Source organism: Leptonychotes weddellii, chromosome X (genome assembly GCF_054177405.1).
Source record: "Leptonychotes weddellii isolate Sample4059 chromosome X, ASM5417740v2, whole genome shotgun sequence".
Lineage (NCBI taxonomy): Eukaryota > Metazoa > Chordata > Mammalia > Carnivora > Phocidae > Leptonychotes > Leptonychotes weddellii.
This window is the reverse complement of record NC_138385.1, coordinates 3,100,137-3,124,728: the sequence shown is the minus strand read 5'-3', so window position 1 is coordinate 3,124,728 and position 24,592 is coordinate 3,100,137. Positions and strand designations below refer to the sequence as shown.

At 47.1% G+C, this 24,592-nt stretch overlaps 1 protein-coding gene and 1 pseudogene across 1 annotated transcript; one reads left to right on the top strand and one right to left on the bottom strand.

Moving 5' to 3' along the window:
- Window positions 1-1,117: 1,117 nt before the first annotated feature.
- Window positions 1,118-1,674, bottom strand: LOC102728584 (ATP synthase peripheral stalk subunit d, mitochondrial pseudogene; annotated as a pseudogene).
- Window positions 1,675-19,444: 17,770 nt separating this feature from the next.
- Window positions 19,445-24,172, top strand: GPR50 (G protein-coupled receptor 50). The gene is made up of 2 exons (XM_006748564.2): window positions 19,445-19,631; window positions 22,482-24,172. The coding sequence occupies exons 1-2, from the start codon at window positions 19,445-19,447 to the stop codon at window positions 24,170-24,172; spliced, it is 1,878 nt and encodes a 625-aa protein (XP_006748627.1).
- The last annotated feature ends 420 nt before the right edge of the window (window positions 24,173-24,592 follow it).

Genomic DNA, 24,592 nt, shown 5'->3' with positions numbered 1-24,592 from the left:
CGATGCGGGACTCGATCCCGGGACTCCAGGATCATGACCTGAGCCGAAGGCAGTCGCTTAACCAACTGAGCCACCCAGGCGCCCTCCTCTCCTTCTTTTAAAAAGCAGCTTTATTGAGCTATAACTGACATACAAAGAACTACCCATATTCAATGTACACAATTAGATGGGTTTGGACATGTGCAAACACCCATGATATCATCACCACAAAGTAAGAGACATACCTAACACCTCCCAAACCATCCTGGTACCCTTTGTTTCTTTGCTTTTTGTGATAAGAACACGTAACACGAGATCTACCTGCTTAACAAATTTTGAAGGGCATAATACCATATCGTGAGCTCTAGGCTCCGTGGTGTACAGCATTATCTCTAGAACTCATTCATCTTGCATAGGTGAAACTTTTCTATTAGAACAAATAAAGACCGCAAGAGCCAGGACTTGAGCCTTGTGTTCTGATTGCTGGTCTCTAGTTTTCCCAGCTCCAATAGGCAGCACAAAGCCCTTGGATATTCGTGTCCCTGGGAAGTTGGTAGCAGCAGGTGTAATTGGTTTTCTTGTGATGAGTCACTGTCAGTGCTGCCTGGAAACCAGCAAGAATTGCTGCACGCTGGGGATGCTATTGTTTAACGAGTGGGCTTATTTGTTCAGTTATTTTCCACTTGTGTCTTTGGGGTGCCCAGATGTAGACTGGAGGCCATTCAGATATTTTCAGGTGTGTCTAAGCTTTTCCTCCAACCCTCTGGCCCCTGGAGCCCACTCCCCTCAGGCTTCTGCCCATAGTAATAGGCTGCTAAGCAGTTTGTGGGCCACTGATTAAAAGCCTCTGCTTTTCTTGGACATTTATTCTCTAAGAAAATGTGAACATATAAACCATGTTAGTATCCCTTGACGCATAGGGATGACTGTATTTTGGAGAAGCAACAAAATTTCCCCCAAGGAGTGGGATAGTATTTGGGGGTGGGAGGTAGAGGATTTTAAATGCCCCAAAGGAAGTCTTCTCCCAGAGGTGCCCTCTGTCCTTTGGGGAGCTCAGACAGGCGTGACTTTGTCATTATATTCTCACCAGCACAGATGAGTCAGTCAACGTAGAAGTAACCACATAGCATTTTTTTTTTTTTTTACCGTATCATTATTTTTAATGTCCAGCGTTTACAATACGAGGGCCAGAGCTTTCTCCCCAACTCAAGTTTATAAATTCTCAATTGGCTTGTGAGGCCAATAGGGATACTTCTTGTCTGATTTGGTTTCTGAGAAGACTTCATTCAGGTCCTCAATGGTCATCTGATCAAATGGAAGTATGTTCCTCATCTTCTCCAGCTCTTTTTCATATTCCTCAATCCTGGCCTTTGAGAGAGACAAAAACTTGGCACAACTTTTCACATCTTCTTTTTCTTCAGCATCCACCTGAACAGTATATTTATCCTCTGCTACAGGACCCGTCAGGGCATTAAACTTCTTCTCAAAGTCATCTACCAAACCAGCCTTCGCCACATTGGCCTTGTCGTAAGCCCAGTCGATAGCAGGTGGTTTCTTAGGGACAGTAGCCAACCTGGAGGTAAGTGTCTCATTCCAGGATTTCAGGGAGTTAGCAATGGCCTTCTGGTTTCGGGGTCTGATCTCCCCAAAAGCTACCCAGTCGATGGTTTTTAGAGCAAGTTTTCACGCAGCCATCTTGAGATCCTTCACCGACCCCGGCGGCCCCAACCACATAGCATTTGATGTGACTTTCAAACTTGCTCATTCCCAAGTCAGAAAGATCTTTCAGAAAGTCTGCTCACCACCCCCACAGGGCAGTGACCAGTTTCAGGGGCTTCACCTGTTAAGATGATTTGAATTGTTTGCAAGCCTCTTTCAGAGAGCACAAGGGACAATCTATCTCCCACTGCTCTATAATTAAAGCGAGCATGGAGTTCTCATTCTTATTCAATGAGCATCTGTAATTCAAACAGCCTGAGGGAATGCCTCAGATGTAATATTGTCTCAGCAAACGAAGGAAATCTTTTCTCTTGGAACGCCTCATCACTGCAACTTAGCTGCAGGCTCCATCTGATAAATGTATAGAAAAACAAAGCTCACCTGTTTCTTTTTTAATTCCCCCACTTTTTGGGGCAAGTAATTAAGTAAACCCTGTTTGGTGTTTGTGTGTGCATGTGTGTGTGGTGTTTGTGCCCTTCGCCCAGCTCCAGGGAATCTCCCTAATTCCTTAGACTCTTGAGCCCTTTGCTGTCCTTGTAGTGTCCAGAAATGCAGCATCTTTATCATTTTTTTTTTTTAACACTTCATCATTCTTTGAATCCTCACAGTGAGATACTGGGCTTTTAGAAAGTGATAATTTCATTCTGCAAAATTTGGGTAGGAACATTCCAGCTTCCAGAGGGTTCCCACTTCCCCTGGCCCATTAAGTGGAGCCAGCCCACCTGTGTATCTCACTACAGGGAACCCCAGACTCCACAGCAATACATATGACCCAAGCCTCTCTGGTACTCCAGGCACTACGTGGGGGCAGCTACAAACCCAGGGAGGAAAGAAGCAGGGCCCCTGGCCCAGATGGGCTCCCTTCTAGGTTGGGGACAAGGAGGCCTGGAGAGAACAGTGAGGCATAGGCTGGGAGAAGAGCAGGAACAGAACACCAAAACTGAAGTCTTCTTCTTTTTTTTTTTTAAAGATTTTATTTATTTATTTATTTATTTTATTATTATTATTTTTTAAAGATTTATTTATTTATTTGAGAGAGCGAGAATGAGAGAGAGTACATGAGAGGGGGGAGGGTCAGAGGGAGAAGCAGGCTCCTCGCCGAGCAGGGAGCCCGATGCGGGACTCGATCCCGGGACTCCAGGATCCTGACCTGAGCCGAAGGCAGTCGCTTAACCAACTGAGCCACCCAGGCGCCCTAAAGATTTTATTTATTTATTTGAGAGAGAGAGTGAGAGAGAGAAAGAGCACAAGAGGGGGGAGCAGGAGAGGGAGAAGCAGACTCCCCGCTGAGCAGGCAGCCCGATGCAGGACTCGATCCCGGGACTCCAGGATCATGACCCGAGCCGAAGGCAGTCGCTCAACCAACCGAGCCACCCAGGCGCCCCTGAAGTCTTCTTTTTAGAAAGATGACAAATGGCTAATTTGGTTGTTCATGCTCTATGCTGCTGGAACTGAGCCCTTGAGTGATAGTAATCCAGGAAGGCAGGAAGCTACTCTCTACAACATGAACCTTGTTCTTTTCCTAACCCCTGGCAAGCTGCCCTGTGTGCATATGACCCCCACTGCAAATTCCACAAGGGTTCAGGCAGTCAGGTGCATCTGAAAATAGAAGGGGCTCCATTAGCTTAATACGAAGCATGACAGGCTGCGAATCACTTCTTCTTGTCTGAAGGGAGTGCAGGTAATTCCCACTCCAACGTAGATTGGGCCAGGACAGACTGCTAGCAGAGTCCTCTGGGTTCACACATCCCTGGTGTCAGCTGTGGCCAGATGCTCTCATGAGGGCCTTTGAACCACCGCTACATGGCTTGTGAAAACCAATCATAAAAGAGAACTCTAAGACAGTTGTCACAGTGCCATTGTAAACAACCATGAAATACATTTATGAACCAATTATGGCAGGTATTTAGCAAAAGAAAGGAAGAACACTGCCTATTAGATCACGATATACACAACGGTATTTAAAGTATTACTGATTAAAATCTTTAAATCTTTTATAGACTTGGGTGTTGGAGTGGGTATGGGGAGACAGTCTCAACCATACACTGTTAGTGACAAGGAAAACTGGCACAACCCACTTGACTCCCATAAGGGGAGCATGCACAGAGATGGCATTGAAGTGATGCTTGTACTAGCGAAAAGCTGGAAACAGTGTAAATCTCCATCTAGACATAAATGGTGGTGCATCCATATTTGAGAACAGTATGAATCTGTTAATGAAAATGAGGTAGCTAGCACTGTTTCAAGTGTTTTGTGTACATTAACTCATTTAATCCTCACAGCGATTTACAAGGTCGATCCACTTTACTTACATCATTGAATGAAAAGAAACAAGTTACTGAAGAGTGTGTATAGTAGGATTTCAAGGGGTAAGAAAAAGGTACTATATCCATACTCATGCATGGACAGCGTTTACAAGGACCCCAAGAGAATGCTAGCAGTGATTCCTTCTGGGAAGGGGCAGTGTGACTGTGGGATTGGTGAGGAGGCAGGTTTTTAATCCACTCTATTAGATTCCTGTGGCTGTCATAACAAATTACCACAAGTTCAGTGGCTTAAACCAATGGGAATTTATTCTCTCACATTTCTGGAGGTCAAAAGTCTGAGATTAAGGTGCAAGCAGGGTCATGCTTCCTTTGAGGGCTTCTGAGGGAAGATTCCTTCGGTGGCATTCCTTGGCTTGCAGCTGTATCACTCCAAGCTTGGTCTTTGTCTTCATGTGTGTTTCTGTTTTCACTTGGCCTTTCTGTAATGACACTAGGCATTGGATATAGGGCCCAACCTAATCCAGTATGACCTCATCTTAACATAATTATACCTGCAAAGACCTTATTTCCAAATAAGGTCACATTCTGAGGTTTCAAGTGGATGTGAATTTTGGGGGGCTAGGGCTGCCACACTGGTTAACAAAATACCAGACTGGGTGGCTTAAACAACAGAAATTTATTTTCCCACAGTTCTGGAGGCTGAAAGTCCAAGATTAAGGTGCCAGTTGGGTTGATTTCTGATGAGGTATTTCTTCCCGGTTTGTAGATGGCCCCTTCTTATTCTGTGCTCACATTGCCTTTCCTTTATGCGTGCACACGCACATGCACACACACACACACACACACACATCTGGTCTCTTCTTATTCTTACAGGGACATCTGTCCTATCAGATCAAGGCCCCGAACTTATGACCTCATTTAACCTTAGTTAGCTCCATAAGGGCCCTCTCTCCAAATATAGTCACATTAGGGGTTAAGGCTTCAACATATGAATTTGGGAGGGTGGGGACACAATTCAGTCCATAACACTATTCAACCCAGTAGTAGTTGTGTGGTCCTGGGTAAATTACTCAACCTACCTACATAGCTGGGGCTCAAGCACAGACTTTTCAATTAGCATAGGAAGCAAGACCTTGGCTTCTGCCTTTTCCATGTTCTTGTTTTTCTAATACCTTGTTCTGAGAAATCCCCACTCAGTGCTGCCCTCCAGCCCCCTCCTGGCAGCTTTCTCCTGTCCCTCTTGTTGCCTAGCACTGCCCAGACTGCATCCATTATAAATTCAGTTGGCAGAGCCTAGGCTGCGTCCTCACAGCTTCTCAATAATCATTGTCTTCATTACCTGCATTCTGGTCTTGGAACCATCTTGCCCATAGCTGCCTTTCCACATCTTCTCCTCCTCTGACTACTGCCCTCTTTCTTCTTTATTCCATTGCGTATCTTCTCAACAGAGTGGTCTTCACACTCTTTCCACTTCCTCACTGACTCCTTTATTCATAATCCTGGAAATCTAGCTTCTGTCTTCCCCTCCTTTGAATTGTTATCTGTGACCCCCTAATTGTCAGATCCAATGACATTTCCTCAGTCCCCACTACCCTTAGTATCTCAGCTTTATCTGACTCCATAGATTGCCTCTTCTGCCTAGACATTCTGTGCCCACCGTTCCCAAATACACTGTAATCTCTGGTTCTGCTCTGATCTCTCTGCATGCACCTTTCTGTTTATGTGAGAGCTCCTTCCACTCCTCCTTTCCATGTCCAACTCAACCAGGACTCCAGAAGAGGATCCAGATAAACGGACAGGAGAATGAGGGGAATTACTCACCCCTTGGCCAGAAGAACCTAGTAGCATCCAGATCCCACAGGTAGGGCAAGGTTATGGCAGTGCATGTGCTAGCTGGAGATTCAGGAGCACCAAATGGTGGTTCTCCATCCCCTCTAAAGTCCGAACTTCTCAGTCTTCATTCAGTAGAAAACTATTGGCTGGGCTCCTGAGTGTAAGACTCTAAAGAGTTATGAAAAACCTCACCATAAATCAGCCCAAACTGCCTCCTTCCCTGTGACAGGCCTTGTACCAAGGCAGGAATGCCTATCTGAATGTGGTCCTTGTCACTATACTGAGCCAGGCACTATGCTAAAACTGGTGAGGGACATGGCAATAGACAAGACACACATGGTCTCTGTCTTTTTGAGCTTATATTCCATTGGAATAAAATGACATTTATTAAGACCTTTTCCAACCTGGCCCCAATCTACTTCCCTGACTTCAACTTCTGCTCTTCCCTCTACTCTTGGCTTCACTCTCTGCCCATAAGTCAATCTTCCATAGTGATAAGGCACCGTCTGCCTGGAGTATCTTTCTTTCTTTCCCCCTTTTCTTACCAGGCAAGCTCCTCCATCTCTCCTTCTCCCCCTTTAAGGCCTGGGCTTTCTCAGAGTATGTCAATTACTCCATCTTGAAAGTATTTCAGGTGTACTGTCCACAAGTCTAGTTCTTCTACAGCACAGTGTAGGGGCAAATATCTGATTTAAGGTGATGCTTGTCATAACTCTTCAGTCTTAGATAGAATTGCCTTCGCACAGGCAGAGGTGGCTCGTGACCTGGGACCTGTTCTTTAAGAAGTGACATGGCTGGAGGAGGGCCAGAAAAATATCTGCTAAAATGAATGGCCATGGCAGGGGTAAGGAGCCCAAAGGATCAAGAGTTTGTGTTAGGCCAGAGCTGATATTCCCTCTTTTAGGCCATGCTCAAGTTACCTGGGACCACAGAATTCCTTGCCTGAACCGCTCATAGCTTGCTTCCAGGTATACCTTCCTTAGGGTGGACTGAACCAATAATATGCACAAACTTAGCCCCAAAAGGAGGCCAAGAGACAGCTGTTTGGGGGAATGTAGACAAAGTGTAGACATGCATGCTCAGGCATCCACAAGCATATAAATGAAGCCCCTTGCAGTGCTGGATGCAGTGGGAGTATGAAGAGAAGGGGAACAATCTCAAGCCAGGAGTTGGGGGCTGACTCTCTAAGCACCAAGTTCAAACATAGCATTCTGAGGAGTCTAAAAAGTTTAAATTTGAACCTACCCTTCTGCTCATTTGGAAGGTCCCATTGTCAAGTCAGAAAGAGGGGCAAAGGGGGCACCTGGGTGGCTTAGTCAGTTAGGCGTCTGACTTCAGATCAGGTCATGATCTCAGGGTCCTGGGATTGAGCCTCAAGTCGGGCTCCCTGCTCAGCACGGAATCTGCTTGTCTCTCTCTGACTCTCCCCTGCTCATTCTCTCTCTTTCTAATATGTAAATAAAATCTCTAAAAATAAATAAAAATAATGAAAGAGGGACAGAGTATTTAGAATCAAGAGGGCATCTGATTCACTCTCACATGCACCCTGACCCCAAGATTGTACAGACAGAAAAACTAAAGTCTATTCTCTTGAACTATGCAGTCCACTACTGTAGTCAGCAGCCACACGTGGTGATTTAAATCTTAATCTAAATTAATTAAGAATCAAATATAATTAAATATCACTTCCTCAGTTGTGCTAGCCACATTTTAAGTGTTCAATCGTCATATGGAGCTGGTGGCTACCATATCACAGATAGAGAATATTTCCATCATCACAGTAAATTCTATTGAGCAGTACTGAGTTTAAACCATCTGAGGGTGCTACAGACATGTCATCTTTCAATTCTGAACAAGCATTACCAGAGATTAGTCCTTTTCTCCCATTTGAGTATAAACTTAATGTTTACTTTTCCCAAATAATCCCATCATATAAGAAAATTCAGCTAGTGAAAAATGCCAACATATTTGGGAACTTCAAATACTACCCCAGAAATAAAAACTGGAAGAAAAACCTAATTTTTTCCTCACCATCAAAATTTCATGGTGATTTGATTTGGAATCCCATGTAAGAGACTAAATTATAAAAGGAAAGATCCCATTAATCCTACAGAGTACTGAAGCCATATCATTCATTTGCTGGGGATTGGTTTTTCAAGATGGTCTTCTAAATATATCTCTGTGTCAAACAGGGTATCCCACTGTGATTCAAAAAGGGGAATGATGCTGTGATTCTTTTGCTAAATCTCTTCTTGACATAGCCCCAGGTAAGGTTACCAAATATCTCTGTCAAAACACATGGTCCCGCACAGGATGGAGTTCCGGGAAAAAACAGTTTGTCACACATCACACACAACTAAATGAAAGCTATTAAGCATCAAAGGGCATTTATTTCTCTAAGTCAGTTTTCTTCTCCAGAATGTAGCAGTAAATATTGTTAGCTGGAACTGGTGTGGTCCTACTAAACTTTCATAGAAAGTTATTACTTATTATTATTTCCATTACTGAAAAGATCTTCAAAAATATGGAATTATAAAAACTTAGAACTGTAAGTGCTTCTAGAAATCATTAATAAATTAAAGTCCAGAGAGTAGAAGTCATTTGTCCAAACTGAATAATAGAGTCAGAAATAGAAATCAGGTCCTTTGAGGGGCGCCTGGGTGGCTCAGTCAGTTAAGCATCTGCCTTTGGCTCAGCTCATGATCCCAGGGTCCTGGGATCGAGCCCCACGTCAGGCTCTCTGCTCAGCGGGGAGCCTGCTTCTCTCTCTCCTTCTCCTTGCCGCTCTGCCTGCTTGTGCTCTCTCTCTGTCAGGTAAATAAATAATAATTTAAAAAAAGAAATCAGGTCCTTTGAGCCTAGGTTTAGTGTTGGTTGGAGGAGAAAAAGCCAGCAAACAAATGTCCAGAGGGGTAAGTAGAGAGTCAAGAGAGTACGCTGTCATGTAAGGAAAGGGAAGAGAGTATTTCAAGAAGGACAGAGTGGTCAATTGTATCAAATACAGTGGAGGTGTCAAGAGAGATGACAGATGAAAAATAATCCATTGAATTGAGCAGCATGAATGTCGTTGTTGGGTGACCCTGCCAAAGGTGGTTTTAAGAGAGTGGTGGAAACAAAATTCAGGTTACCATGGGCTGAAGAGTGTTGCCAAAGAGGGAGAACCCAAGAGTCCATGAGGATTTGGAGATGCCAAAGGACAAGAGAGAAATGCGAGATTGAAAAAAAAAAAATGGAGGGGGGCGGAACTATCTGAAAGCCTGTACACAGTAGCTGGACTACTGCACTCCAAAATACAGGTATATATTTGTGGAGAGGAAAACTCTCTTCACAGAAAATGAAAGGGTTTGAGAACTTCCATTTCCAGGGATGTGGCAGTCTAGGTTAATTGGACCAACTCATCTGCTGAAAACAAGAGAAATTAGATAAAATAGATATTTTTAAAAGTCTTAAAACATAGAATATATGACTACAGAGAAAGGAATTACCAGTCTAACATCTAAAGAAACATGATAACACAAAAAGATTAATGGAATCCTTTGCTCTGAGGGTATCTGCTGATCTGGCAAATTTGAATTTAGGGTTTGACAGCCTCATGGGGCAAGGGGGACAGAAGCCAAATACTAGGACTGGACCATGGTGAGAGGTCTAATAGGAAATGTTCTTCACAATAAACTGGGGACCCAAAGGACTGTAACACCAAGGTAAGGATAAAAGAGAAGTAATCCTGCCCCTCTCCTAGGTGACTACAAAAAAGGGAAAACATCAAACACCTGGTACAACTGGAATGTCCAAAACAATACAGCAGTTAACAACATTGATGTAAGTGAACGAAATGCTTCCCTTAAAGGGCCATGAATATCAGTCTGGACAAAAGCAATTCAACTAAATGCTATTTGTTTTATTTTATTTTATTTTATTTTATTTTATTTTATTCTTAAAGGATTCTTTTTTAAAAGATTTACTTATTTATTTTAGAGAGAGAGAGAGCAGGGGGAGGGGCAGAGGGAGACGAAGAGAGAGAACCTCAAGCAGACTCCATGCTGAGCAAGGAGCCCAATGTGGGGCTTGATCCCATAACCCTGAGATCATGACCTGAGCTGAAACCAAGAATCAGATGCTTAACTGACTGAGCCACCCAGGCATCCAAGCTAAATGCTGTTTATAAGAGAAAGATACAGAAAGGTTGAAATTTTCAAAGAATAGAAAAATAAATACCATGAAATTACTAACTAAAGAAAAGCTGGTGTGGCTATATTAATATCAGACAAAAAAGACTTAAAGGCAAAAAGCATTATTAGGTATAGGGTATAATTTCATAATAATAGAAACTTCAATTGACCAAAAAGTTATAACAATTATGAACATATATGGACTTAATAACATAGGGTCAAAAATATAAAGCAATAATTTCTAGAAGTACAAATAGAAATAGATAAGTTCACAATCATGGCAGGAGATGTTAATATGCCTCTCAGAAATTGATGAAATAAAAAGACAAAAAGTCAAATAAATAATGATACAGAAGATTAAAATAACATGGTTTAGCAACCTGATCTAAAAGGTATATACAGAACACTGCATTTAGAAGCTGCAGAATACAAACTATTTTAAAGCACATAGTTACAAACATTGACTACATTTAGGGCCATGAAGTAAGTCTCAACAAATTGAAAAGATTGAAATCATATACAATAATTGATTGTATAATTGATCTTTGATCACAATGGAATTGAACTAGAAATCAGCAACAAAAGGATTTCTAGTATGTCTCTATAAGTTTGGAAATTAAGAAACAATTTTTAAATAACTATGAGTTACAAAAGATATTTTTGGGATAAAAGATATTGAGATTTTAATAATGAAAACGTTGCATATTAAAATTATGAAATGTAACTAAAGAACTGCTTAGAGTGAAATTTATAGCCTTAAATGGATATATCAGAGAAAGAAAAAGGACTAAAATGAACAATTTGTGCATCCATCTAAAAAATTAGTGAAAGAGGGCGCCTGGGTGGCTCAGTCGTTAAGCGTCTGCCTTCGGCTCAGGTCATGATCCCAGGGTCCTGGGATCCAGCCCCACATCGGGCCCCCTGCTCGGCGGGAAGCCTGCTTCTCCCTCTCCCATTCCCCCTGCTTGTGTTCCTGCTCTCGCTATGTCTCTCTCTGTCAAATAAATAAATAAAATCTTTAAAAAAAAAATTTAGTGAAAGAATAGCAAATTAACCCCAAGGAAAGTAGAAGGGAGGAAATAATGAAGATGTGAACAAAAGTTAGTGAACTAGAAATCAAGCATACAATGGAGAGGTCAACCAAGCCAAAAGTTGGTTCTTTAAAAGGAACAAAAAAAAATAATCAAGCTTTTGGTGGGTTTGATGAAGAATAAAAGAAAATGCATTGATAATCATTGAAAATGATTCATCAAGAATGAATAAAACTATATTGCTACAGTTGTGCAGAAATTAGAAAGATAAGAGGATATTATAAACAACTTTATGTCAATATGTTTGAAAATGTAGATAAAATGGATAAATTCCTAGAAAATAATAACTATCAAAATTAAATCTAGGAATATGGCAGACTAGAAAGCTCCTGGTTCTCATACCCCCATGGAAACACTAAATAAACAACTAGAAACTGACTAAAATAACTTTATAGGAGCTCTGGAAATCATTTAAAGGTCTACAGCAACCAAACATATTCCAAACCAAGAAAAAAAAAACCACATTTAAAATGGTAGGAAATTTCATGGCACTTTTGCTGGCCCTTTCCCTGCAGCTTAGGGGAGCTGCAGCTCAGCCCCAGTGTCCTTCCATGAAAGGGAGAGAGCAGAGTGACCAAATTTGTGACTTTCTAACCTACTGCAAGCTGCTTTAGGCACTGGTCTCTATTTGCCTAACTTGGTGAATTCAACTAAACATTTAAAGAAGAATGAATACCAATACTCCTCAAACTCTTCCAGAAGTTAAGAGGATAGGACGCTTAGAAACTCATTCTGCGAGGTCAACATTAACCTGATACCCAAACCAAAGACAATATTAAAAAAACTACAAACCAATATCCTTTATGAACTTTGATGTAAAAATGCTAAACAAAATACTAGCAAACCAAATTCCACAGTACATTAAAATGATTTTACACCATGACCAAGAAGGACTTATTCATGGGATGCAAGGATGGCTCAACATATACAAATCAATCAATGTGATACACCATAGTAAAAGGACGAAGGAAAAAAAATGACATGGTTCTCTCAATTGATGCAGGAAAAACATTTGACAAAAACTCAAGACCCTTTAAGGATAAAAACACTCAATAAAGTAGGAACAGAAGGAAACTGCTTCAACATAACAAAAGGCCATATAGGAAAGTCCACAGCTAACATTATACTCAATGGTGAAAGACTGAGAGCTTTTTCTTTTTTTCTTTCTTTTTTTAATTAACATATAATGTATTATTTGTTTCAGGGGTACATGTCTGTGATTCATCAGTCTCAGACTGAGAGCTTCTTCTTTAAGACCAAGAACAAGGCAAGAATGCTCACCTTCACCACTTCTAGTCAACATAGTACTGGAAGTCCTAGCTAGAGAAATCAGACAAGAAAAGACACCCAAACTAGAAAGAAAGAAGCAAAGTTATCTTTGTTTGTAGATGACATGACCTTGTAAGTAGAAAACCCTCAAGATTCCACAACAAAACTATTAGAACTAATCAGCAAATTCAGCAAAGTTGCCAGATACAAAATCAAATTAGTTCCTGTTTAGGAGACAACAGAAGTGCAAGAACTTCTAGCTAATTGTCAGTAAGCATCTTGAAGATGCGGGGGGAGGGGTGGCGGTGGGGGGAGGGGTGGCGGTGGTGCGAGGGGGCCTTCTTTTTGACACCCACTCCATCGGGTGCCCCTTAGATCAGAGCCTTGCAGGCCAGGCAGAAGGGGGAACCCCAGAAAATGCTTATGGTTTCTGTTCCAAATGGGAGCTCAGTGGGGCCAAGTGTCTCTGGAATATAGTAATCTGCTCAGTCTAATTCACTGGGGCTTCAAGTCCTGCAAACCGACGCTACTGGCTCAGCAAAGAAAAGCCAGAAGAGAAGCACCTGTGAGGTCCTGTAGTCTTTCTGACTTGGGCTAGTGTGGGGTTGTTTCCTCATTTTCCTCCTTCTACAGGAAGTTCCAGTGATTTCCTTTAGTGGCTCTATAGGCAAATGAATGGTCCTGTTACGATGTTTCATTGCACTTCATCCTTTTGCTTCCTTAATATTCCATACAGCCACATCTCCTTCTCTGATCCTCCACACAGTCTTTTCTCCTAGCTTGGGAGGTGGTGCCTGCTTTCAGGGAGCTGAGCAGGTTGCTCTCAGGCATTGGGCCAAGAACCCCATCACTACAACTGAAGTAAAGGGTGGGATTGAGTCTGAGGACCAAAGCACAATTTACAAACTAGAAGAACTGTATAAAGTCCCAGCAGGACCACACCCGCAGGAGCAGACTGGGCACTGAGTCCCTGACTGCCACGTCTAGAATTCCTTAAATTGCCAGCGACTAGTTGCAGGATCAGGTTAAAAGTAGAGTTTCCCTAAGAGGGATCCCTGGGCCACTTGCATCAGAATCACCTGGGCTTTTGGAAAACATGCAGATTCCAAGGCCCCACTCTAGATCTACTGAATTGGAATCTCTAAGGTCAGGCCTAGAAAGCTGTGTTTTCTCTAAGCAGTCCTGGTGGCTCTAACATGCAGTAAAATTGATAGCCAATGCTCTTGAGTCAGGAACAATGTGCACAAATAATCAGGCATGATGGTTAAGGCACAAACTCTGGAGCCAGACCGCCCAAGGAGACTTCTGGCTTTACCATTCATTATTTGTGCAATCTGGGGCAAGTAACATAGCTTCCCTGGGCCTCAGTTTATCCATCGGTGAAACAGGGATAGTAATTGAGCCTATGTCATAGGGCTATTGTCAGGATTAAATGAGAATATATGGACAAAGCCCTGAGAGCAATGTCTGGCATCTAGGAAGCACACATACATGTTAGCCATTGTTGGGGGTTGAGGGGACCCACTGGGGACAAAGAGGACCCATTTGGGTACTCATGTCCTATGTCTTGCAATAGAGTGGGCTAAAGCAGAGCACCCAGGCAAGGGGTTTGTGGCACCAGAAGTCATGACGATGATTAATAAGAGGGACAGTTTTTAAATGCATGGGTGATCATGCTTGGCTGGAACAAGAAGCTAGGAAAATGGATATTGTTCATTAAGCTCTAATTAGCAGGTAAATTGTACAAGGGGAAGGGAGTCCAAGTGTTACTACAAGTAATTAATGTGCTTCTTCTCTCCCTGGTAACCCTTTGATTTGAACCATCTAACCTGTAGTCTTTATTGGGCACTAAGATCCTGGAAATACTGGCTGCTAATTATTTTGGTGAGCCCCTGATTGCACTAAAGGAAATGGATGTGTCCTATTCTCCCTAATGACTCAAGCACAGGAGAAGATAAAGTGGTTCTAGCCATGATGAATTACGCCCAGAAGATTTGGAGAGGACAATCATTCTCCTTGTTCATTTAACAAATGTGAACAGTGTCTCCACATCGGGTAAGCAAATGTGACCAGACATAGTCTGTTTAGGAAAACAACCCACTTGGTTGATGCTCCCAGTCTCAGTGTCTTGAATGCTGCCTAAACCCTTGCTCAGTTCTTCTGAGGCTACAGCCTTGCCCCTGGAGTCCTGGCCCCCCACCCTCGACCTGGAAATAGACCTTCCTCAGCCTGGGCTGGCACCACACTGTGCTGAGAAAGCCAGCTTCCCCAGCCACCTGTGGACTTCTGAGCTGTCTTAGACCAGCCATCCTCCATGCTTGCATTCTGACTGATGTCAAGAAATCTGAGTGTTCCTTCTTGTGGGAACTATACGGACTGTGTCAGCGAAGCATGTTGGGGGCCTGTGAAAAGACAAGTCACTATGTTCCTTTCCAACTGACACACTCACATGTCATGATGCCTGGGATGCTGAGGAGTGTCCTTCCGGTGGCTTCTGACAGGAAGTAGAGCTTAGAGGCAAGAGGCCTTGGAGCACGAGGAGCTGGGGGCAGAGTCTCTGATGTCTCAGAAAGCCTCTGTCCTCTATGGAAGTGTAACAAAGAGAGTTTAGACAGAGTATTAGACACTTTCAGAATAATAATAATAATAATACGAGTGGTTGTTGAGTTTTTACTCTGTTCTGAATAGTGTTCTAAGTGTTTGCATGAATCATCACATTCAACTCTCCCATCAACCCTCTGACAAGGCACTATGAGTATCTGGGCTCAAGCTTGTTTTTTTAAAATTTAATTTAATTTTATTTAAATGCAATTAATTAATATATAGCATATTATTAGTTTCAGAGGTAGAGTTCAGTGATTCATCAGTTGTGGGCTCAAGCTTGTTTATATTTTCAAGAACTGAACCAAATGCAGTCTCCATCCAGAGGAGCATTGGCCAAAGAAGTCTGGAGTGCTTGAGAAATTCCTTGGCTGTCCAGCCATCCCTGGGGGTGGAGAAGATGTGAGCTGGCACTAAGAAGCCCTCTGCTTGGCTCTCTTGGGCCAGGGGCTGCTTGGGGCTAAAAGAGAACCCCAAATTGTCACAGTAGCATTACTCATAATAGCCCCAAAGTGGAAAGGTCTATTGATGGATAAATGGATAAACAAAATGTGGTTTATCCATGCGATGGAATACTATATGGCCATAAAAGGAAAACAGGCACTCATACACACTACAACATGGGTAAACCTTGAAGACATGCTAAAGGAAAGAAGCCAGACGCAAAAGGCCATACATTTTATGAGTCCATTTATGTGGAATGTCCAGAATGGACAAATCCATAGAGACACAAATCAGATTAGTGGCTTCCAGAAGCTGGGGGGTTGGAGGGAACGGGGAGTGGCTGCTAATGGGTACAGGGTTTCTTTTGGGTTGAAGGAAATGTTCTGAAATTAGATAGTGGTGATAGTTGCAGGACTTTGTGAATGTACAGAAAACCACTGAATTGTGCACTTTAAAAGGGGAACTATGGTATGTGACTATATCTCAATAAAAGCAATCAAATGAAAACAGAACAACAAGAACAATAAAAGAGAACACAGAATCCACCCTATCAAGTGCCAGAGCAAAACACTATCGTATGAAGCTGGGCTGTGGGAGAAAGCCTCAGGGCTGAGAGGATATTGGGCTCCTCCTCCAGCCTTGGCATGACCTTGGGCAAGTCCTTTCACCTCTCTGAGCCTATTTCCCCATCTCTTAAGTGACATTGTTGTGAGAAAACATATCCCTGATGGGATTTTGAAAACCATAAAATGCTTATTTAAAATGACAGTGCATTAATAACAGGCAAAGTATTAGTGACCTTGCATGTGCAGAAAATTTGCCCATTTCTGAGCAGAAACTGCTTACTTGCTCTCTCTCTCTCACCTGATTCCAGGCCTGCCCCAATCTTCAAAACATGAGAAATGTGGAGGCTGAGATGGAAGAAAGTTTTGTGTATCAGCGAGAAGAGGGGAAAAAGCTTTTACTATCTACCTTCTACACAGAATGCCCCTTGGCATCGCTTCTGCCTGGGATGTGGCAAGCTTTCATGCTGGGGGTCCTCTGGGAGGCTAGGTAGTCTCCTTCATTTCATAATAAGTGACCTGGGGGAAGGGACCATGCCGGACCTGGCTGAGCTCCAGGAGTGCAAGCTCTCTACACAATTCCCTGTCCACTATTCATCACTTTATTCTCCTTCCCAATCTCTGTATGGGTTTCCAAGGTTTTCCTGGGACCACAAGGGAATGTCCTAGTTGTCCTCTGTTTTGATTCTCTATCTTATAGCTTTCAAATCCCAAATAAAGTGTTTTTCTCCACCCCCAGTTATTAGGGCTTCCTAGCAGGCCTTTTAGAAAAACACTCAAAAATCCTTTGGAAGCTTAAATAAACCATACACACTACAACTCTACCCAGTAGAAAGCTTCCCCCTTAACTACTTATTGCACATGAGTCTTGTCCTACCCTTGCAAACTCTGACTGGTTTTCTTCCTCATATGTATCCACATAACAGATTCAATACCCATCTGTTTTTCCTAGGACTGGGAAATGTTCAGAATCTTTATTAAGATAGTTCATAAAAATAACAAGATTAATTTAACCAGATGCAGAATGCCTTCCATTATTAAAATAGATACCTCTCCCACTTGTCCAGTACTGAAAAATCCAAGTCCTAGGAGGTCGTGGTCAAGCAGTGTCCCAACTGGGGCTGGGGCCAGGGATCAGCGGGGGCCAGGGATCAGCTCACCCTCTCTCCTGCTTACTCCTCAGTCCCAGGCGAGGCCAGGCCACAGCCTCTGAGAATTCTCACTACCCCTGGCCTCCACCAGCTCTGGGGCCACCTCATCTCACAAGGACCGTGCACTAGAATATAACAATGCCTGAAAACAGTTTGCCGACTCTCTTTACAGGATTGTTGCGGGAATCTGGGGTGCAGGGGAGATGCCAGTGTGTTCAGTCGCTAGATGCATGTTTCCTTTTTCATTCCAATTTTTGTTTACTTGAATTAAAAACGTCTCCCTGCCATAAGTAAAAAGATCCAAACCCTCAGGGAATCAGCGTGCGCAGCCTGATGTGGACGAACTATTCCACGATGTGGATGGGCTTTCGGCCGCTAGCCTCTTTCCAGGGCTCACCTTCGTCTGGGGAGGAGAGCAGAGCCGGCTCTCGGGCTGCATTTATGGAGAAATCCTGGCTCCGTCCAGCCGGGAGAGAGCGCTGCTCAGGTTCCAGCCAGCGAGGAGCAGCGAGATAATGAATGTGAAAAGGCTCCAGGCGGGAAATTGTTATTCGTGCGGATTGCCTTCTCAGTAGCGAGCACAGGGAGGGGGGTGGGATTCATCTTCAAGCAAGGGGACACGTTCCTACTTTGGGCTTTCCAGCTAGAGACAGTGCGTGCAATCTTGTTTTCAGCCATGTCTGTCTTTCCGTTAAAGGTCTCTGAAATGTTGAGGTCCCTCGCGGAATCCACCCCTAGCCCCCACCCCCCGTGTCCGACCGTCTCCCCGCGGGGCAGGAGGGCTGCTGTGTCCAGACGGTGGCGCTCCCAGATAGTGCAACCCCCTCTCCCCCACCGCAACAAGAAGGCTAGTCTGGGACAAGTTGCAAAGTGTTTGCTGGTATTTTCTGGGAGGCTTCTCAACAAGAGCCGTAACTTTGAGTAGCGGTCAGAATCCACTCCCATGACGAAGACTGTGGAGGGAGCGAGTACAGAATCTCGCGCCTTTAGTTTAGCCCCAGCCGTTGGGATTTCCCGTGGCCCGCGCGCTTCGCGAGCCTGGGCGCACCAAAGAGAACCGTGACGCCTCCGAAGGGAGATTTACGGGGCTAGGGGCGGCCCGACCGAATGAGGTGGAAATGAGACCCCTGGCAGGGGATGGACCGAGATGAGTTGTACGCCTGGGGCGGAGGCGCTGGTCTGCCGCTGTCTTCTTGGCTGCACTGCCCGGCACCTCCGCGCCCGTCCCGCTGCTGCAGCGCAGCTCCCCAAGGCTGCTCGACAACCCCGTTCTACCTTGTAGAGCGTGCGGAGCACCTCCAGAGGGGACAAGAGCCGAAACCGTCGCCCAGGGTTTCCTAGAGGAGCGGCAGCCCGAGAGAAGGGCTTTCTCGCCCCCTTTACTTTTTCCCAAAGCAATCTCTGAGCTCTCGCAGCCACGGTGCTCGGCAGCGAGGAAGGGGATCAGCTCCCGCTCTCGCTTGCCCCAAAGTTTGGAACAAATAGCCACCAGCTACCTCCTCTCGCACCCAGAGTGCAGACTCACTCCCAGGTCCCAGAGCCGGGTGCAGGGGACATCTCCCTCCGTAGAGCGTAAGTCCGGGATCGACTGAGCGCTCACTCGCTGCTGCCGCCAAGGCAGATAACCGGCTCCTGGCAGGCAGTGGAGGAGAGATAAGTTCCCTAGAGACTGGGCACCCAGACTGAGGATGGAAGCTCTGGGCAGCTGTCCCCTGTTCCCCCCACGAGGTGCAAAAGGCTCTGAAAGGGCAAGAGCTCCTGGAGTGAAATGAACCTTTCAGGGAGACCGTAGGGGTGCATATCTAAGGTTCAAGGGCCACTGGCTCCCCTGCACACTCTGCGGGGGGCTACAGACTGGCGCGGGTTGGAACTGGACCCCAAGAGAGACCCCATGCCCCTGCCCTGCATCTTACATCGCTTTGCTGGGTGTTTGCATTGCGAGGCGAGGGAGGAGAACTTGCTAGAAACAAATGCGCGGTGGCCGGGGCGGGGAGGTGGACTCCGAGCTTGTCAGGACGCAAGGTACCTAGGGGATGGGGAGGAGCGGCTAGAGGGGAAGCACAAACAAGGCAGTCGGAAGCAAGACGACACCTCGTTGTGGATTTGTCCAAAAAGAGTTGGAGACCAAAGCGGGGGTGCTCAGGGAGCTCTGATTGGTCGGGGGGAGGGACTTGGGGTGGGGCTAGCCACCTCTTGAGGCTTTAAAAGCTCATCGGAAGAGGGGCGGGATGCTGTCATTCGCTCTCTGATTCTCGGAGGGGAAGCAGCTTTCCAGAAGCTCCAGGCTCCTGGTGACAGAGCAGGTGTTCGCTGTCTGTCCGGACCAGCTGGGAGATCCTAAAGGTCTCCGGCAGCAACATGGGGCCTACCCTGGCAGTTCCCACCCCGTACGGCTGCATTGGCTGTAAGCTGCCGCAGCCAGACTACCCACCAGCTCTAATCATCTTTATGTTCTGCGCAATGGTTATCACCATCGTCGTCGACCTGATCGGCAACTCCATGGTCATCTTAGCTGTGACAAAGAACAAGAAGCTTCGAAATTCTGGTAAGCCACCCTTCCTTCTTCCTACCCAGCATTCAGCCGCTTGCCACCCCTAGGGCATTAGTTCGGGCGCCCGAAATAGGGAACCCTTGGATAGTGCCCTCACACTGAACGTCCCTACCCCCAAATTCCTTGCGAACCTGGGCGGTGATGTTCTGCGGGGGCCCCATTAATTTAGAGCTTCTCAAGGCTGAGGGAGCTCAGGAAATTAGCTTTTGGCGTTCAAGGGCAAAGCCCGGGTTCCCGCGGAGCGCGGCAAACCGCGGAGCCCTGCCCCGTCGGAGACCTGATGCAGAGGGAGTCGGCACCCGAGCGGAGAGCGCGGCCACCGTCTGGGGACAGCACGCCGAGCCAGACGCCGCAGAGGTGGCCGCGCCGAGGCGGTGCGGGTCGAACTGATGCGGAGGGAGCCGCGGGGTTGAGGAAAGTTAAGTTCGCGGCGCCTGCGGCGGCTGCGGCGGCGCTTACAGGAGCGCAACGCAGCGGCCGCGCGCAAAGCCAGCCGAGCCCCCGCTGCCGCGGCTCCTGGGGCTCCCGGGCAGCGGAGCACAGACCCCAGCGCCTGAGTGTGGAGCAGGGTGGTCTGAGTCCCCCGGAGCCGAGCTCCGTCCGCGCGTCCCAGGGCGCACGGCGGAGAGAGCAGAGCGGCGGTCTGGGCGCAGCCGGCGGTGGCAGCGACGGCAGCGGCGGCGGAGCTCGCGAAGTCCGTAAGCGGGGTGTTGGGGGTCTCGGGGCGGGGCGGGGCGGAGGAGAGGCCCCGGAGCTTGGCGTCTGGCGGGGGCGGGGGCAGAAGGCCGCAGAGCCCGGCGAGGTTGGCGGGAGGGTCGCGGGAGAGCGCAGAGGGGGCGGCGGGAGACGCAGAGAGACTGCAAAACGCGGGGAGCTGGGAAGGCGTGGGGAGGCGAGCGAGAATCCCCTCGCTACCGGCCAGTGCCCAGGGGAGGGGCCAGCTGCGATCCGGCCTGTGCCGGGGACCTGTGCCGGGGGTGGGGGTGGCAGACCCTGCAAAGCGGGAAGCCCCTGTTGCAGGTTGGGCGGGAGAGGGCCGAGAAGGGGAGGGGAGGGGCGAAGGGGCCCGAATTCCGCGCTCGGGTCCCAGGAGGGAGGGGGCGGTGCCCGGGATCTCGGCTGCTGGGATCTCGGCCGGCTGGGGCCAGGGGGCAGAGGGGGGAGACGGGGCGGGGGGAGAGGATCGGGTACCCGCAGGACCCGGCGGGCGGGGCCCGGGGGAGAGGAGGCAGCCAGTCTCTGGGGGATTACTTTGCGGAGATGAGGAATCGCAACTACCATACAAGTTTCAAAATGCCCTGACGGGCACACAGTCACTAAAACGTTCCTTTTAAACTCTGGTGGGCGTGTCTGATTTCTTTTTGGTCCCCTGGAGACGTGGGGCCGCACGCTCGGACCTCACCTTCGCTCCAGCAGTGCGGTCCCAAGGAACCACGGAGCCCCGGGGACCACCTGCGAAGCCCATTCTCTTTCTTTTCTTCTTCTTCCCTTTCCTTTTTTTCCTTCTCCTTTCTTTCCTTCTGTAATTCAAATAAAGGTTTTTATGGTTGTCGTGGTTTTGTTTTTAAGGTTTTTCCCTCTGTCTTTTCCACTTTTCTTCTCCCAATTCATTTCTTTGAGAGAAAAACCCTAGAAAGAACCTCTGGGTAGAAAGCGCGGAGGCCGCGCCTTGGCAGCGCTGGCAGGAGGGCAGAGGGAACCACTCCTTTGCCCTTTTAAAAAGTGCTCATTTTCTCCTAGTTCAAGATGAAGTGCAATATTTTGCCAAACCAATGCTAATTAACAACGAGGTGTTTCCAAAAAAAAGGGCTCTACGCCTGCATTTGGCCTCTTCCTCCTTTTTTTGGAAAGGTTTTGCAAAAAACGTTCCTCCCGCTGCCCTACAAAACGGGAGTGGGGCCCGACGCCCCCTCTTCACTTTCCTGTTTAGCCACAGGCTCCAGTAAGGTTTAGCGCAGGCCCAGGGGCTCTTACACAGGGAGCTGAACGTGCGGGTGCGCGACGCTGCGCTGGACCCGCAGGAAGCAGGCACTTCTGCTAATCCCTGCAGGCATTTTCCTGATTGTTTTTCTCCCTACGCACTGTTTTTGGTTTCAGACTAAATTTTACAGGGTCTCCCCCCTTCCCCTCAGTTTTCACTTTTAGCCTACCTCGGAAATGGTAAGTACTTACTGGGCTTGGTCATAGATTATTGTCTGATCCCGTTTTCTTAAGAAGACGACGGCCTCTAGTGCCCTTCCTCAGACTGTCGTCTTAGACGTGTTTTCGCTGTAAAAGCAATGCCGGCCTAGAGAAGGCAGAAGGCTCATTCATTTTTTCGGGGTGTGTGTGTGTGTGTGGGGGTGGTTGAGGCTTCCTGACATTCCTTCAATCTCTTCCCTTCCCCCCACACCTCCAGCCTACTTCCTACCCACAGCTTTATCAAGCTCGCCTCCACGCCCCTCCCCCTTCTCTCCCTATCCCCCTGTAGGGAAAAAAGTTCGCATTTTGTTTTTGTTTAAAATGGTGGCAGCGTGTCCGTGCGTGAGTATGAAGGGCTCCGCAAAGGGCTTATGTGCTTACGGCTTTCTGACAGAAGTTTGCTTTTTTCTCAAAGCAGACATGACATTGTTTGAAAGGAAAAAGTTGCACATAGGACAGGTCTCCCAAACCTGGTTGTGCATCAGAATAATGCTTGTATATGAAAATAAAAACACAAGAATATTTCTTTAAAAGAATTCTAGAATTCTAAATTGTCACCACTTCAGCTGGTCTTTTCCTCCAGTTTAAATTTATAGATTTCCATACTTAACCATTTGTTTTTCTCTGTTTTCCCCCCTCTTCCTTCCCTGATATGTTTTTCAGGCAACATCTTCGTTGTTAGCCTCTCTGTGGCCGACATGTTGGTAGCCGTCTACCCCTACCCTCTGATGCTGCATGCCATGGCCATTGGGGGCTGGGATCTGAGCCAGTTGCAGTGCCAGATGGTTGGATTCATCACAGGGCTGAGTGTGGTCGGTTCTATCTTCAACATCGTGGCAATTGCCATCAACCGTTACTGCTACATCTGTCACAGCCTCCAGTATGAGCGGATCTTCAGTGTGCGCAATACCTGCATTTACCTGGTCATCACCTGGATCATGACCGTCCTGGCTGTCCTGCCCAACATGTACATTGGCACAATCGAGTATGATCCTCGCACCTACACCTGCATCTTCAACTACCTGAACAACCCTGTCTTTGCTGTGACCATCGTCTGCATCCACTTCGTCCTCCCTCTGCTCATCGTGGGCTTCTGCTACGTGAGGATCTGGACCAGAGTGCTGGCAGCCCGTGACCCGGCTGGGCAGAATCCTGACAACCAGCTTGCTGAGGTTCGCAATTTTCTAACCATGTTTGTGATCTTCCTCCTCTTTGCAGTGTGCTGGTGCCCTATCAACGTGCTCACTGTCTTGGTGGCTGTCAGTCCGAAGGAGATGGCAGGCAAGATCCCCAACTGGCTTTATCTTGCAGCCTACTTCGTAGCCTACTTCAACAGCTGCCTCAACGCTGTGATCTACGGTCTCCTCAATGAGAATTTCCGAAGAGAATACTGGACCATCTTCCATGCTATGCGGCACCCTATCCTGTTCCTCTCTGGCCTCATCACTGATGTTCGTGAGACTCGGGAGGCCCGTGCCCTGGCCCGTGCCCGCGCCCGCGCCCGAGACCAAGCCCGTGAACAAGCCCATGAACAAGATTGTGCCCGCGCCAGTCCTGCTGTGGAGGAAATGCCGATGAATGCCCGGAATGTTCCACTACCTGGGGATGCTGCAGCTGGCCAACCTGAGCGTGCCTCTGGCCATCTCAAACCGGCCTCTGGCCACTCCAGGTCTGCCTCTGCCTACCGCAAGTCTGCCTCTGGCCACCACAAGTCTGTCTTTAGCCACTCCAAGCCTGCTTCTGGCCACTCCAAGTCTGCCTCTGGTCACCCCAAGTCTGCCACTGTCTATCCTAAGCCTGCCTCTGTCCACTTCAAGGCTGACTCTGTCCATTTCAAGCCTGCCTCTGTCCATTTCAAGGCTGACTCTGTCCATTTCAAGTCTGCCTCCAGCCACCCTAAACCTGTCACTGGCCACCACGTTCCTGCTGGCATCCACTCCAAGGCTGCCTTCAGCCCTGCCACCAGCCACCCTAAACCCACAACTGGCTACATCAAGCCTGCAACCACCCACCCTGAGCCCACCACTGCTGATAATACTGAGCCTGCTGCCACCAGCCAACCCCAGCCAGTGATCGCCAGCCACCCTGAGCCTGCCGCTGCGGGCCACCCTGACCTTTCTGCCTCCTGTCACCCTGAGACCACCGCTACCGGCCCCTTTGAGTGTGATGTCACTGATCTCCCTGAGCCCGTCTGCAGCCCTGCCAGTGGGTCCCCCGAGTCTGCTGCCAGCCTGCTGGAGCTTGCCGCTGCCGCCAACCTTCCTGACCCCACTGTGACCACCACTACCACCAATGATTCCCATGAGATTGTGGTTATTGATGTTGAAGCTGATTCTGATGAAATGGCTGTGTGAAAAATGCTCTTAGGGGTGGCCAAGTAAGTAGTGGTCCACTTTCAAGTTTGTCTAGCATGTGTAATTCAAAGTGAGCTAACTTACCGCACCTACACACAGACATGCAGACACAGACTCACACACATGGTGTACGCTACATCCACCTTGTAGGCATACTCCTTCTTTACATCACTTACTCTGGAGAAGTGTGTGTGTGTGCGTATTTTAGAGACCAGATTTCCCCCAAGTTTGACATCTGTTGTTCTGAGCCTCCCTTTCTTCCTATAGTTGACCTTGAGCCAACAGTGATCCTTGAAATTTTAGACTTCAATTTTTCCTCACTCCCGTGTCCCCCTTTCTCCCCTCTCCTCATTTCCTTCTCCTTTTTCCTGCTTTCTTCTCTCACCCCCCCAGGGGTGGGGGAGGAGTGCTTCTGTAAGT

What these genes read in the sequence shown, in the direction of transcription:
- GPR50 (XM_006748564.2), top strand. Translation starts at nt 19,445, where the DNA reads ATGGGGCCTACCCTGGCAGTTCCCACCCCGTACGGCTGCATTGGCTGT. An exon ending in CAAGAAGCTTCGAAATTCTG is followed by an intron (nt 19,632 to 22,481) that starts GTAAGCCACCCT and finishes TATGTTTTTCAG; the next exon opens with GCAACATCTTCGTTGTTAGC.